The sequence below is a fragment of the Zalophus californianus genome, chromosome 3 (assembly GCF_009762305.2).
Source record: "Zalophus californianus isolate mZalCal1 chromosome 3, mZalCal1.pri.v2, whole genome shotgun sequence".
Taxonomy (NCBI): Eukaryota; Metazoa; Chordata; class Mammalia; order Carnivora; family Otariidae; genus Zalophus; species Zalophus californianus.
In genome coordinates this window covers 181,296,808-181,312,176 of record NC_045597.1, presented here as the reverse complement: position 1 = coordinate 181,312,176, position 15,369 = coordinate 181,296,808, and the positions used below count along the sequence as shown (strand labels likewise).

The 15,369-nt window shown below is 36.7% G+C and overlaps 1 protein-coding gene across 1 annotated transcript in view; it reads left to right on the top strand.

The window, feature by feature from the left end:
- CUL3 (cullin 3) overlaps positions 1–15,369 on the top strand; it is a 92,706-nt gene that overhangs the window by 58,417 nt on the left and 18,920 nt on the right. The window contains exons 4-10 of the mRNA XM_027588556.2: positions 2,918–3,078; positions 4,102–4,216; positions 6,076–6,304; positions 9,206–9,351; positions 10,110–10,286; positions 11,880–12,050; positions 12,637–12,744. Coding sequence (XP_027444357.1) covers positions 2,918–3,078; positions 4,102–4,216; positions 6,076–6,304; positions 9,206–9,351; positions 10,110–10,286; positions 11,880–12,050; positions 12,637–12,744 — 1,107 coding nt within the window. The remainder of the gene's footprint in view (positions 1–2,917; positions 3,079–4,101; positions 4,217–6,075; positions 6,305–9,205; positions 9,352–10,109; positions 10,287–11,879; positions 12,051–12,636; positions 12,745–15,369) is intronic.

Sequence of the window (15,369 nt, the reverse complement as noted above, 5' to 3'; positions counted from 1 at the left end):
GAATGGAGCAGGGATTGTAAAAATCTAGAAGGACTTTTTTACATTCAGTTTGCTTCACAAATGTCTCTAGTCTTCATGCTCCATCCTAATGAAACAAAGTAGAAAGGTTTCTTTATTAGGTGGGAGTGTATGTAAGAAAGAGAACGCTGAACCCCGGTCACAGGATTCATGTTCAAAGACAAAAGTCTTGATATCTCAGCGAACATGTATTAATGTTCTAAATTAAAATTAAGATGCAAATATGTGTGTACATTTGTTTCTCTCTTTTACCGCCTATGTTTAATTAAGCAGCCAGTTACTGGTTTTGATCACTTAGGGTGAGAGTGATACTGTATATGGTACTATTCAAAACTGTAAACATCAAATTTATGAATAATTTATGCAACACAGTAATTATTTTTATAATAAAAAAGATTATTGGTGCTTTTTACATTTTTAGATTCATGCCAGCTTTTATTGAATGCATCTTGTTTCATGCTGAAAAGTAAGGCAGAGGCTCCTCAGTTGGTTGAGCATCTACTCTTGGTTTCGGCTCAGGTAGTGATCTCAGGGTCTTGAGATCAAGCTCTGTTGGGCCGCATGCTCAGTGGGGAGTCTGCTTAAGATTCTCTCTCTCTCCTCTGCATCTTCTGTCTGTCGTGTCCCTTCCCCCGGTCAGGGGAGACACAGAATTTAGATCTTGAGGTGAACGTGTGAAGCTTAAGAATTTACTGAAGAGAGAACAGCAAATGGGGGATGACCCCAGTGCTGCTGGAGGGGCCAGGGATGGGTCCTGGAATGGGAGGCTGCAACAGCTTCCTCACTGGCTTTGGCAGCCTGTGCTTGGGCCTGGGGCTGAGTCCAGGGCCGTGGAGCTTTCAGAGGCAAGGCCCAGACAAGGAGTGGATCCCCATCACCAAGCTGGGCTGCCAAATCAGTGCCATGGAGATCAAGTCCCTAGACGAAATCTGTCTTCTCCCTGCCCATCAAGGAATAGGAGATTATTGACTTTTCTCCTAGGGGCATCATGCCCTCTGGGATGAGGTTTTGAAGGTAATGCCTGTGCAAAAGCAGCCCTGTGCTGGCCAGCGGACCAGGTTCAAGGCATTTGCTGCCATCGGACATTGCAACGGATACGTTGGTCTGGGTATTAAGTGCTACAAGGAGATAGCCACTGCTCTCCAGGGTCCATCACCCTGGCCCAAGCTTTCCAGCATCCCCCTGTGGCAAGGCTGCTGGCGGAACAAGATCAACAAGCCCCACGCTGTCCCATGCAAGCTGACCGGCCACTGTGGCTCTGTGCTGGGGCGCCTCATCCCTGCCCCCGGAGGCACTGGCATTGTCTCAGCCCCTGTGCTCAAGAAGCTACTAATGGTGGCTGGTATTGCCAACTGCTCCCCCTCAGCAAAGGGCTGCACTGCCACCCAGCTTCGCCTAGGCCACTTTTGATGCCATTTCCCAGACCTACAGCTCTCACCCCCAACCTCTGGAAAGACTGTGTTTAGGAGCTCACCGATATCTTGTAAAGACCCACACCAGAGTCTCCGTGCAGAGGACCCAGGCTCCAGATGTGGCCACCACATAGTTTTATACAAAGGAAAAAAAGTGAAAGCCTATTTAGAAAAAAAAAAAATGTACCAGAGAAGTCATCTGTGAAAATTTTGAACCTACTGAAGTTGATGCACAATTTTAAAAATGTGAGCTTGTGCCAAGATGATATAGAATGTAGAAACATGAGCAGCGAAGATACTAATCAAAGAGCGGCTTTCCTTATAGCCATCAGGGGTGTGCCCTAGAGGAGCTGAATGGAGGAAGGTTGCAGGAGTGACGTCACATGAAGAGAATGCTACTTGTTGAGAATTTAGTCAGCAGTTGTTGGTCGGTGCCATTTCAGTTGCATCACTGATATGGCTGAGCTTCTGTTTATGTTCACCTGGTGGCTTTGCTTGGTGTTGCCTGTAATGACAGTGTTCTTACAAAAGTTCCAGGATCACAGTGTGCAGTGGTTCTTAACTGGTTTTGGATCATAAATGCCTTTAAGAATCTAGTGAAAGCTATGGGCTCTGTTTCCATAGTACTTACGTACCAGCAAACACACAATAATTTCATAATTTTTGGAAGTTCAGAGACCCATCAAGGCCCAGAGAGATCCTGGTTAAGAACAGAAATGAATTCTGTTGCTAATCCTTTTGTGAATTAAAAACTTAGTAGTTTTATTCCATTGTATTTTGGTGTAAATGTGGATTTTTCAAATGCACAAAATAGGACTTGTATAGCCAGTAATTCTGGAATTTATGTGCTCTGTAAAGTGAGACACACCTGTAATCAAGATGGCAAGAACTTGAAAATAAGATGACTACAAGTAATCTGTTTGAAATGACAATAACTAGAGGTGTTTTAATTATGTAATGCTTAATGCTGCTGTATTATAGGCATTAGAGCCTTTTAATATTTACCAGTAAGCAATCAGCTTAAGTTACGTGGATCTGTATTTCATTCGGCTCTTAATTTTACTTCAAAGAATATGATCTTTACAGCATTTAAGAAAGTAAGAACCATGTTCAGGCATGGTATGGCTCTGGAAAGAAAGAAAGATGTCTCTACCTTGCCCTCTACCTTTCTCCTCTGCTTTCTGCTCACCTGCTTTTTCCTGGGCATGATGCTTGCTTCCCTCCCCCCCCCCTTTTTTTCCTTCAGGTTAAATGGGTGACCACCTATAGCCAATTGTTTGTAAATTGTACAGTCTGTAAAGACTAACTTTTATATAATTTGGGAGGTGCTAGAAAATTCCATGGGGCTTAAAATAGTTCGAAGTGTTTCTCACCTGAAAAATTAGCTGCTTCTAGAATTTCATTTCCTGTATTATTGTAGCTCATATGGTTATTTTTATGTTTGCAGGAGTTGTGCTCATGTTTATGTGATTTTGTTTTCATTGCAGGACCGTGTATATGTACAACAAAATAATGTGGAGAATGTCTACAATTTGGGATTAATTATTTTTCGAGATCAAGTTGTACGTTATGGGTGTATTAGGGATCATCTACGACAAACGCTATTGGACATGATTGCGAGAGAGCGGAAAGGAGAAGTTGTAGATCGGTATAATCATCTTTTTATATTGCAGTGTTTGGTTTTTTTTTAGTGGTTATATCTTGAGAACCGATTTCCTGTCCTAAGTCTTACTACAATAAATAAAAGTTTTATTGTCCAGAACATTATGAAAATCCTCAAAAATCTTTTCACAATTAACAAAGTTACCAGATTCTAACTTAAAAGCACACATCTCGTGTTAGAAGAGACCCTCCTGAGCTTTTATTTAATACGCTTTTAAAAAATAAATCAGCCATTAGTCTTCCCTTGGTTTTTCATGTATTTTTTATGCTGGCATTTTGTTCTTTTTGGCTGTGTGATAACATTTTTTGTTCTCTTTGTCTTTTTCTTTAAAAAGAAAGCTCTGGGTAAGCCTTCATTCTTAACACATTTGAAGAAAAGTGTGAAGCATAATGTATGATGACTAAGAACTCCTGTGCCCCTTCTGTTAGGTCACGTTGCCTCCCCTTCTTACGTGGCTGCAGTACTGTTTTTGTGACACTGCAGTTAGAGCAGCTTGAAGCGTGGAAGACCGCTTTTTCTTTGTGTTTGTACTCAGAGCAGCTATTAGAGGAAGACTTGTAAAGTTCTTTTTATTTCAGCTTTGGTGCCTGGGCAGGGTTGCCCCAAAGTGATTGGATTAAAAAAAAAATTAAAATGCCTCAGAGTAGCTGTGTGTTGTACCCATGTCAAGCAATATAGCCTCCCTCTCTCCTTACTGCTTTCTGATAAATCGTCTTTTTATAGTATGAGTTTTTAACTACACAAATATTTAGACATTTTAAGTGTATTTTCTTTCAAATTTTAAAGTTCAGACAGTCTGAGAACTTGAGATAAATAGGTATATAGTCAAGATATGCTTTCCGATTAAAATTACTCTAAATCCTTATGTTATAAATGAGTTGTTTATGGGAGCTGGGTCACTTTTTTAAAAAAAAAGTTCTTGAAGTCTTTCTAGCTACCTCTATTGCATTTTTTTACGTGAATCTTTAATATAACATGCTTATCAAGTGGTTTAACTTCTTTTGACAGAGGCGCAATAAGAAATGCTTGCCAGATGTTAATGATTTTAGGTCTCGAAGGACGATCCGTCTATGAAGAAGATTTTGAGGCTCCTTTTTTGGAAATGTCTGCAGAATTTTTTCAGGTAATCAGTGAAGATGTAAATAAATGCTCTTTTAAGATATTAATCAAAGTTTGATTTGAACGTTTGGCCTTTTTCTACTGAGGCCCTTTGGGAAGGAGAGTACAAGAATACCCTTCAGACACCTACTCCCCATGCTCACATTCCAGGGAAGGAACCCATTGAAAAAAATTGAAGAGTTTGGACTTACACACATGATTTTTTAAATTACGTGTTCTAAAACATACAAACTTAGAAATAACCTTAATGTTTTCTTATATTTACATGTTACAGATTATTTACCATAAATTCAAAGGCAATGCATCACTAATAAAGTCTCACTATTCAGGCTTTTGGTAAATACTGGGTTACTAGTGAAATAAATATAGAAATATGCATGATCTCATGGTGCATATATATATATGGTTTTTTTTTTTTAAAGACTATTGATGAGGAAGTTAGAGGTCAATAAGTATAATTGATACAATTTTGCAGCAGTATAACGACCCAGAACCAACTAAATTGCTGAAACTGAAGTTAAACTAGTACTAATTTGTAATGGAATTACAAAATGTAAGAGTATTAATAAGATCATAATAACCAGGCATCCTCCTGAAAACCTCAATTATAGTAGGAGCTTTGTAGTGTTAAAACAGACTTAGCTGAGTACTAAAAGTTTTTACTCCAATAATAAGCTTTTAAAAAAATGAATACAAAGTTACAATTCTTAATAGTTCAGTAGGTCATTCATAAGAGCCACTGGATGTATATAAAGATGGAACTCGGGTTTTGGTGTCATTTACACATTAAGAAACAAAGAATGGACTTGCTGCCCCCCCTTTTTTTAAAATTAGTTTGTAGCCCATCAGGAAGACCTTTGTGGCCTGCACTGGTGAGCCCCTGGACCATGCTTCATGAACTATTAATTTTATAATGTAGGAGGCAGGCTGCATTTTCCAATAATGCAGCAACTAATGCTGGGTGTATTTGACAATATTTTTGACTTCTACATTCGTTTTAATTTCCTTCATTACATTGTAGACACACAATAGAAGATTAATTGTCAAGATTCCAAAATGTGCTGCAGTGATACGTGTATGCATGTGCATATATACATAATACATACTGTTTTTAACAGTGAGTGGAGACATGGTCTCAGTTTTGTTTGGTGTGTTAATGTCTGTTCTTAGAAACTTTATTATTTTCAAGGATTAAAACTACTTTTTGTTAAAGTGGGAAGTGTTATTAAATTTTATACATAGTGTGTATCAGCATGTCTTCTGTTTTGTAAATCTTTTATGTATTCGTTAATCCTGCTATCAAATAGGTTAAAATCATTTGGATTAACATTTATAATTTAGTGGAACTTCTGTAAGGCTGGTGATAGCAGACAAGATTAAGAGTTATTTAAAAACTCTGTTTCTCAAACTTCAGTGTGCACACACATACTCCTTTGAGATTGGGAGTGGGGTGGCAGTTGGACTTTAGTAACTAGCAGTATGTCAGCAAAACTATGATAAACATGTTGAACCTTTCTAGGCATAATTATACATTAAAACAAATCAGAAAAGAATTTTCCACTCTGACTTGGGGTCAGATACTTCATTCTGTACTTTTGACCTTTACTGGCACGTGCTTGCTTTTTCTGCTATTTGAAGTACATTGTCAAAGTTTGAAAAACACTGCTTTTGTATTGATTTCTCTTATGTGATCAGTGCTTTAAAGGGTATAATTCAGACTATGTAGATTTGTATGATAAGCTAAAAATGTTAATAGTGCTTATGACAATTTAGTTTGGCTTAATGATAAATGTTATAGAAACACAAAGTTAAAAGGAGAAACACATTTTCCTTCTATGTTTAAAAAAAATCATGTTTTTGCAGATGGAAAGCCAGAAATTTTTAGCAGAAAACAGTGCTTCAGTATATATAAAGAAAGTAGAAGCTAGAATTAATGAAGAAATAGAACGGGTGATGCACTGCCTTGACAAATCAACTGAAGAGCCAATAGTAAAGGTGGTCGAGAGGGAGCTCATTTCCAAACACATGAAAACCATAGTAGAAATGGAAAATTCTGGGCTAGTACATATGTTGAAAAATGGAAAGACAGAAGGTAAGTGTCAGCAATTCAAATATAATTAAATCTTTATAATTCTGCCAGGTTCTTAGTAATTTTTTTTTTTATTTTCCTGTACTTAGATTATGAATGTCAGTCTTAAAGTTGTGTGTGTCATTAATTTATTAACTTATTACTTTGATAGGATTTAAGAGTAAAGCTTTACACTTTATTAATGAGGATTTTTGGTGTTGTTTCTTGTTAATTGAATGGCTCTTTTTTACTATCTTTCATTTTAGTCTCCTTTTTGTGTTTTTCTTAGCCCAGAAGTCCTAATATTCCTGTCCTTTTTGTAGACAAGAGAGTTGAACTCTCCATTGCCACATACTCTCTTTGTGTTTTTTTTTGTGGTTCTTCTAAAATGTTACATTCCAATCATAAAATTTCTGTAGGCTTTCCTTTGGGAGTTAGTTGTGATAAGGGGCCTGAAAATGTAAAAATAGTGTCTTTCATGTGACATTTCAGATAAATTAAGTAGATTGGTTTTGGGAACTCTGAAGTTAACAGACTTCAGAGAAAGGAGAATTGCTTTATAAAAGTAAAAGTACACAGTTTTGAGATAACTGTAGCATTTATTCTTGTTGACTACTTACCCTTTTTTTCCCTGAAAACAATATTTTGTGATTTCCCTATGAGAAATTATAAATAAAAGAGTAATAGTCATGTTGTCCTTGTTTTTAATTTCTGAAGTTTTACTTTAAAATTATGACTTTAGAAATCACTGGTATGCTATTAAAAAAATAAACATGGTACTCTTGCTATTTTCCTGCTTCTTAGATGATGTCTTAGCAGTATTTTGCTACTTTTTTTTTTTAAGATTTTCATTTATTTATTTATTTGACAGAAAGACAATGAGAGAGAGCATAAGCAGGGGGAGTAAGAGAGGGAGAAGCAGGCCTCCCGCTGAGCAGGGAACGCAGTGCAGGGCTCAGTCCCAGGACTCTGGGATCATGACCTGAGCCGAAGGCAGACGCTTAACGACTGAACAACCCAGGCACCCCGCTACTTACTTCTTATAAAAGAAACACATGTTGACTGTTTAAGTTAGGAGCTTGGCAGGGAATGGAAAACAGTTTTTAAGTGAACAATTTAAAGGAGAGGAGGGATGTAAGAGGAGAGAAAAGTAAGATGGTAGGAAAGGAGGTTGTTTTCTATGCTTCCTCCAGTGTAGTCCTTGTGTTTTGAAATGCTTACATTTCTTCCTGAAAGTTATATGTAAATTTGTAATTTTCATTAAACCAGAGAAAGTTAACTTTTTTTTTTTAGACCCTTCTTGGGATGCCTGGGTGGCTCCGTCAGTTAAGCACCTGACTCTTGATTTTGGCTAAGGTCATGATCTCAGGGTCCTGGGATCAAGCCCCACGATGGACTCCACACTCAGTGTGGAGTCTGCTTGAGATTCTCTCCCTCTGCCCCTCACCCCACTCATGCTAATGCTCTTTCTCTCTCTCAAAGTAAATAAAATCTTTTAAGAAATTTTTTTTTAGTTATAATTTATGCCAAATGTGAGAAACTGTAAGATTTGCTGTATGTAGTTTAGTTTGGACATGTATTATTGCTGAAAACTTATTTTTAATACAATTTGATTTTGAAAGTCACTGAAACAGTTTCAAATTTTAGAAGCCCTTTTTGTAAAACTTGCTTCTAAGTATTTTTTAAATATACAACTTTAGTTTTAGGATCTAAATAGCTGTTAAAATGAAGACCTGGGTAGGTAAATTATAACCTGTCTGCCAAATGTGGCCCATCAACAGTTTGGTTAGGGGGGAAAAAAAGTCAAAAGAAGAGTAATAATTCATTGCATATGAAAATTACATAAATTTTTAGATGTCAGTGTCCTTAAATAAACTTTTATGGGAACACAGTCATGCCCATTCATATCTTTGTTACCTGTGGCTTCTTTCTTGTTACAGGGGCAAAACTGAAGTAGTTGCAACAGAGACCATATGGCCCACAGTTCTATAAAATATTTACTCTGTAGCACTTTATAGAAAAAAATTTCCTAGCCCCAAATCTAGAAACTGCTATTCTAACTCCATTTTCAAAAGTTTTCCGATTATAAAGCTTTTGTATATCATTGTACAGTTTTGACACAGTCTCAGTAAGTTCTTATTTCAAAGAAACACCAGACTCGTGGGAAAGCAGTATTTTACCTCCACATTTTAATCTAGTGAAAAATGATATAAAAAAATGGACAGAATCCAGAATTATTCTAAGAATAATATAGTGAGATAAACCAATTTTAAAATACAGGTATTGGCCTAGGACATCACCTAAGAAATATTAGGGATTGCTCTGAGGAAAATACCAAGGAATAGAAATATACGCTAAAAGTTTCATATAAACTTTGTCATGGTGTGTAATGAAATTCTAGTATATATTATTTCATTTATTGTCATGTTGTTTGAACTTTGAGATAGACGTACCCAAAAATATCTAAGATTTTTAATTGGTTTTTATATTTCTTCCCTTATTCTGTTGACTACTAATTACACAGTAAATAAGTTATTCTTTTGATAGACATGTGTAGTATTACTGGGCTCTGGATTAGAATTGTGTGAGAACTCAAAGCTACAATTTTCTTTTTTTTATGGCTTTTTTGTTATGCTGTATGGGTATCTTCCATGTAAACTAAAATGTACTGAGACATTTCATTGACGCTCTCAGAGCATCTTACCTGAAAGCTTTCATAAGTTGCAATAATAACCATTAACTAGCCTAATTTTTTTCCTTTTCTCTATTTTGCTGGGTGTTTTTTCCATAAATTTTTCACATGATCAGCAAGTGGTAGGTGATGGAAAAATAAGCTTCTTTAAGTTCACATAACAGAATAAACAGATTCACATTTTTTTCCTTAATCCTTAATGTAGTTGATTTGTATGTTCTTTCTGATTGCAGACCTTGCTTGCATGTACAAGTTATTTAGTCGTGTGCCAAATGGCTTGAAAACAATGTGTGAGTGTATGAGTTCCTATTTGAGGGAACAAGGTAAAGCCCTTGTTTCTGAGGAAGGAGAAGGAAAGAATCCTGTTGACTATATCCAGGTAAGCGAATACAGAAGATTCTCTTTACGTTTGTGATAAAATAATTTTGACACATGCTAATAAAAAGTTCACTTTTACTGAGCTGCATGTATTTTGTATTTTTTACTTTAATTTTCCCAATAGAAAAATAATATGTATAATTATCCTAAATATTTTAGAATTTTGTGAAGTATGTATCTTTGTATCAGGGAACCAAACTAAGCTGCTGCTTTTCATTTGTTAACTTGTTTGATGAAGACCTTATTTAAATGATTTAAAGAATGAAAATAGCTACTTTTTTCTATGCTTTAGTGTTCATGTACTTTGGGGTATTAGAAAAAAATAACTGTTTCCAGTTAAATACCTTTTGTTCAAAAATGTTGTGCTTTAAAGCAATACTATGAATAAATGATGCTCCCAAGTTTTTCATGTTTCAGTATACGTAATCGCTTTTTTGGTGCCTCTTTAAAGCTGATTTTCTTGGGCTTTACCCAGTCAAGAGAGAGAAGACTGTGGAGAAATAGCGCAGTGGTTCTTTAGTTCATCTTCAATAGAGTAATAATACAAATGGAAAATAGACTACTTTCCTCATTGCTGACATGTTTAATATGGGCTTAGATAAAGTCTTGAAAATAATAATACAGAACCTATAAGTTTAACACCGAATGCACCCATTTATTACCAGCAAAGTTAAGATAAACATACCTGATTGTAAGTGTATTGTTTATAGAAAAAAATTATTATAATGTATCCTGAATTTCTTTGTTTCTATTTGGAAGGGCTTATTGGATCTGAAGAGTAGGTTTGATCGCTTCCTCCAGGAATCGTTCAATAATGACCGGCTCTTTAAACAAACTATTGCGGGTGACTTTGAGTATTTTCTCAACCTCAACTCCAGGTCCCCTGAATACCTCTCATTATTTATTGATGATAAGCTGAAGAAGGGAGTCAAAGGGGTAAGTATTAAAGCATTTGGGAACACATTATGTTTTATTTGTAGATTTAAAACTGTATATAAAATTAGGAAATACAAAAATAGGAAATTTTGTAGATATGAAATTAAGTCTGTTCCTTTGCTGTGCTTTAAATGTGTGCTGTGTTGTTTGAAAAGGATTGTTTACGGTATCTGAAATGCTACTTTGACATTTCACTTAATGTATAATTTACATCAGAACCAAACAACTACACAGCCACAATTGCTCAACAGTCTTTATGGATTTGATACGCTATAGAGATAATAGGGAACTAGAAAACAAATACCATAGCATGCAATGTTGCTTGCTGTCATCTGGTTCTGGGAGTTACATATCAAACAGTAATACTTGGATGCCAAGATTGTGAAAAGAGTAGATTAGAATTGCTATCAGAAAGTAGTTTGAAAGCCTTTATTATATATCTGGGATCTTGGAGTTTACTACAGTGTAGAAAATCAGATTAAGCATATTGTGATCACATATACATTGGTCTTTTTAACTTCATCTTAGAATTTGTGAAAGAAAAGGGAAAAGCAGCAAATGGCCACAGATTTTCCAGCCAGCTATAACAACGAAGAAAGAGGAAGATCATGATAGGAAAGACAACATCCATTTGGTCTTCGTATTTTTTAAATATATACTAAATAAAATCTGCTACAGTATCATCTTGCCCTTATTTAAAAGATAAGGACAGGGGCCTTTTTAGTGTTTGAATTATATAACCAATTAGTACTCTTCTGTTTGCACAATGTAGATTTTGAATGAGCTGATAGAAAATATCTGTCTTTTGCCTATGTAAGTTTCTGCCTAAATGCTATGGAAAAGCATTGTAAGATTCTTTTTTGTGATTAAAATTTCATTTCAGGGGCACCGGGGTGGCTCAGTCAGTTAAGCCTCTGCCTTCGACTCAGGTCATGATTCCAGGGTCCTGGGATCGAGCCCTACATTGGGCTCCCTGCTCAGCAGAGTCTGCTTCTCCCTCTGCCCCTCACACCCCCCCCCCATCCCAGCTCGTGCTCTCTCACTTGCTCGGTGGTCTCAAATAAATAAAATCTTAAAAAAAAAAAAAAAAAAAAGAATTTCATTTCATTTGTTCTCAGTCATCCTTTAATCCAGCCATTATCCCCTTATTTGCTCCATGCAGTGGTAGCCCTCTGGGGAAGGGAATTCCAGTCCTTGATCCATGCTGCACTAGATGAGGATGTAAAAGAGTGGTGCTACTCTGAAGTAGGAGGCACATTCTCAAACTGGGTCCCTCCTGACAACATCTCTCAACCAGACTATTTATGTTTGTTGTCCCAAGTCTTGTTTTTGATTTTAGAGAGGTGGGGCTAGGGGAGGGGCAGGAGGAGAGTGAGAATCCCAAGCAGGCTCAAACCCAGCACAGAGCCCTTATGGGGCTCAAGCTCACCACTCTGAGATCATGACCTGAGCTGAAATCAAGAGTCATGTGATCAACCCACTGAGCCATCCAGGCACCCCCGTCTTGTTTGTAAACTGCAGATGAACTGTGGTGATATTTTTGTAGAACTAAAGTTTTATAATTATTAAATTGTCTTTTCATTGATTTTGCAGCTAACAGAACAAGAAGTAGAAACAATATTGGATAAGGCAATGGTCCTTTTTAGGTTTATGCAAGAAAAAGATGTATTTGAACGTTATTATAAACAACACTTGGCAAGAAGACTTCTCACAAATAAAAGTGTTTCTGATGACTCTGAAAAAAATATGATATCTAAGTTAAAGGTAAGGTGTATATAAGCTGGAATGATGTGCCCCTACTAATGTTTATCACATGGTTGAACACCACAACATGTGATGAGAAAATATTTAATTGATTTAAAATGCTTATTTCTATAAGTTAATAAAGCTGGATTGTTTGAGCGGGTTACACTTAGATTTGTTTATGTTCTGGGACATTCAGAGTTTGGAATTTCTCTTGCTGTGGCAGGATACATTCATGGAGATCTGGGGGAGGATTAGTGCAAGGGGAATAGGAAAGGGAGTGTCACCATTGAGTTTCATTTCACAAAGTGTGGGCCATGGACCACCTGTACTGGTATCACCTGAGCTGCCTATTAAACACGTAGTGTTGGTCCATACCTTTAATGAGGTGTATTGGGATCTCCAAAAGAGTCTGTGAACCTGCATTTTAAAATAAAATCCATGGGTTACTCTTAAACACACTGAAGTTTGGTAGCCACAGGCATAGAGCAGCTATTGGAAAGATGGAGAAAGGATGTCAGTTACGTGGAAGAGTTTATTTCTTTGTATATTTGCTCATAGAAAAATCCATTGTTTATTTGTGTATGTTTGCGGTTTTCTTCCACAGACTGAATGCGGATGTCAGTTCACATCAAAACTGGAAGGAATGTTTAGGGATATGAGCATCTCAAACACAACTATGGATGAATTCAGGCAGCATCTACAGGCAACTGGGGTAAGATTCTCCATTAATTTCTCCTTAGGTGTGTGTGTCTATGTGAAGTCTTTTGTAATGGGCACTTTTCATCCATGTTAAACTGAACTGGTGTCATTTCTTTAAATGGTATTAGTGGCAACATTTGTATTGTCTTGTGTGTACTTTAAAAATTATTCTCCCCCATATTAGCCCCTTTTTTAACTATTAATGTTAAAATATTTTTTCCTTATTCTCCCAAAACTTAGTTTATCCTCTCCGCTTGAGGGAATGTGCTGAAAACTTAATAGATAGAGTGATTCCACTGTTATAACCATTATAGATTGTGGGAAGAAGACAGGGCTTGGGCAAGCTTGCTGAGTTTAGTACTCTTCCTCTCACTTTATCCCCCAGGATTGTGTGATCTTTAGAATCATTACCTGACCTTCCTGTTTATACTTCAATATTCTCATCTGTAAAATCAGCATAAAGGGGTCTGACGTTTTTTACGTCATATGTGTTATAAATATGGTTTTGTGCTGTGACTCCCAGAAGGCAGTAAAGCTGCAGCTTACATGGCTTTGGAGTCTGATGGGTTTTTGTGAGGATTTAATGAAGTTCAGAATTTTTTTTCTTTTTTTCTTTGTTTTTTATTTTTCTTTTTTTTTACTGTTTTTCAACTTTACCTTAAGTTGAGAGAACTCCACAGGTTTTCTTTAAGAGTTTGCTTTCTCAAGTGACCATATACAACTGTATAATTAAGACCTGTAACAGCCACTTAAAAAATTTGGAGGTTATGCCTCTGATTTTCTTCTCTCTCTCTCTTTTTTTTTTTTTTTTGAGAGAGCATGCAGGGCAGGGGGAGTTGGTTGGGAAGGGCTGAGGGAGGGAGAGAATCTTAAGCAGGTTCCATGCATGGAGCCTGACAGGGGGCTGGATCTCACAACCCTGAGATCATGACCTGAATTGAAACAAGAGTCGGACGCTTTGGGCGCCTGGGTGGCTCAGTTGGTTAAGCGACTGCCTTCAGCTCAGGTCATGATCCTGGAGTCCTAGGATTGTGTCCCGCATCGGGCTCCCTGCTCAGCAGGGAGTCTGCCTTTCCCTCTGACCCTCTTCCCTCTCGTGCTCTCTATCTCTCATTCTCTCTCTCTCAAATAAATAAATAAAATCTTTAAAAAAAAAAAAAAGAGTCGGATGCTTAACCAACTGAGCCACCCAGGGTGCCCCCATTCCTTTAATATTTAGATACGAAACCATCACTTATACTGCTCCCAGTCTCATCACAGACAGATTATGTGAAAATACCTAATTCTGTAGAAATGGACATTTAGGTTATATATATATGTTAAGGCATTCTGACTCAGAGGGACTTCTGGTCTCTCCCCATTGTAAATAGTTATGATTTGCCTCATAAAGTTTATTGTGGAGAAGGGCTGAGAGCAGGAAAGATACAAGTGTGTGACAAATAGAAATTTTGTTGGGCATGAACTGAATAATGTGGTTATCCTAGATAACTCTTTTCCTTTTTTAGATTGTTTATAGAGATTTGTGCTTGATTCTGATACATTAATATATTTTCATGCAATAGAATTATTTTTTCTGTTTATTTTTTTCTTCCACTAATTCTACACATATTGAGTGCTATAGGGATATAATCTGGTCTGAGTAATTTTGTTGAAATAAACCATCTGTAAGAGGAATGTTCCTGGGTGGGTTCAACACTCTTTCTATATAAGTGTCTAATTAATTACCTTGTCTGTGATCGGTGAAGGTCTTTTGATAAGAAAATTACGATCTTTACTCTTGACCACTTTGTTGCTGTTGTTCATTTTAAAAAGGGGGAGGGGGCTAGTTGAGCATGATGATTTTATCAGATCCTGTTATTTTTGGTTATAAAGTTTGTGAATTTTTCATTTATTTAATAATTCAAATATCTCTCGCATTCTGTGGTAGAATATTTGTTTAATAATTTGTTAACTGCAGTGAGAGTACTTACCAAGATGCTCAGAGTTACATATCTGCTAATCTGGTTGCGGTTTCCACTTACTGTAAGGCCATTATTTGCCTGCAGTTACTGGCTTTTTTTAATTGTTTATGCTAAGGATCTTAAGCTTTAAGTCTTCCTAAGCCTTAATCTACATTAGAAAGATTTGATGAAAAGTGGCAAAATTATCAGAACAAATACTGAGCTTTCAAAATCTTTGAGCCCTTTTAAAATATCACCAATCCTCAAGCAGACCTTTCTCTAACTTTAAGTGCTCTTGGCCTATTGAAATCTATCAAGACAGTGGCTCTTCCGTTTACTTTTAGAAGTAATATATTGGGGTGCCTGGGTGGCTCAGCCATTAAGCGTCTGCTTTCGGCTCAGGTCATGATCCCAGGGTCCTGTGATTGAGTCCCGCATCCGGCTCCCTGCTCAGCGGGAAGCCTGCTTCTCCCTCTCCCACTCCCCCTGCTTGTGTTCCCTCTCTCGCTGTGTCTCTCTCTGTCAAATAAATAAATAAAATCTTAAATAAAAAGAAGTAATATAACAAGTGCTCTCTTAAAATTCAAATAATACTTGTATATTTTATTTAGATAAAAATTATTATGCTTAAGGAAAATTTAAGTGTTTGCCCGTTTTTTCCTGTTTTTATTTTAAAAACTGGGACGGGGCAGGGAAAC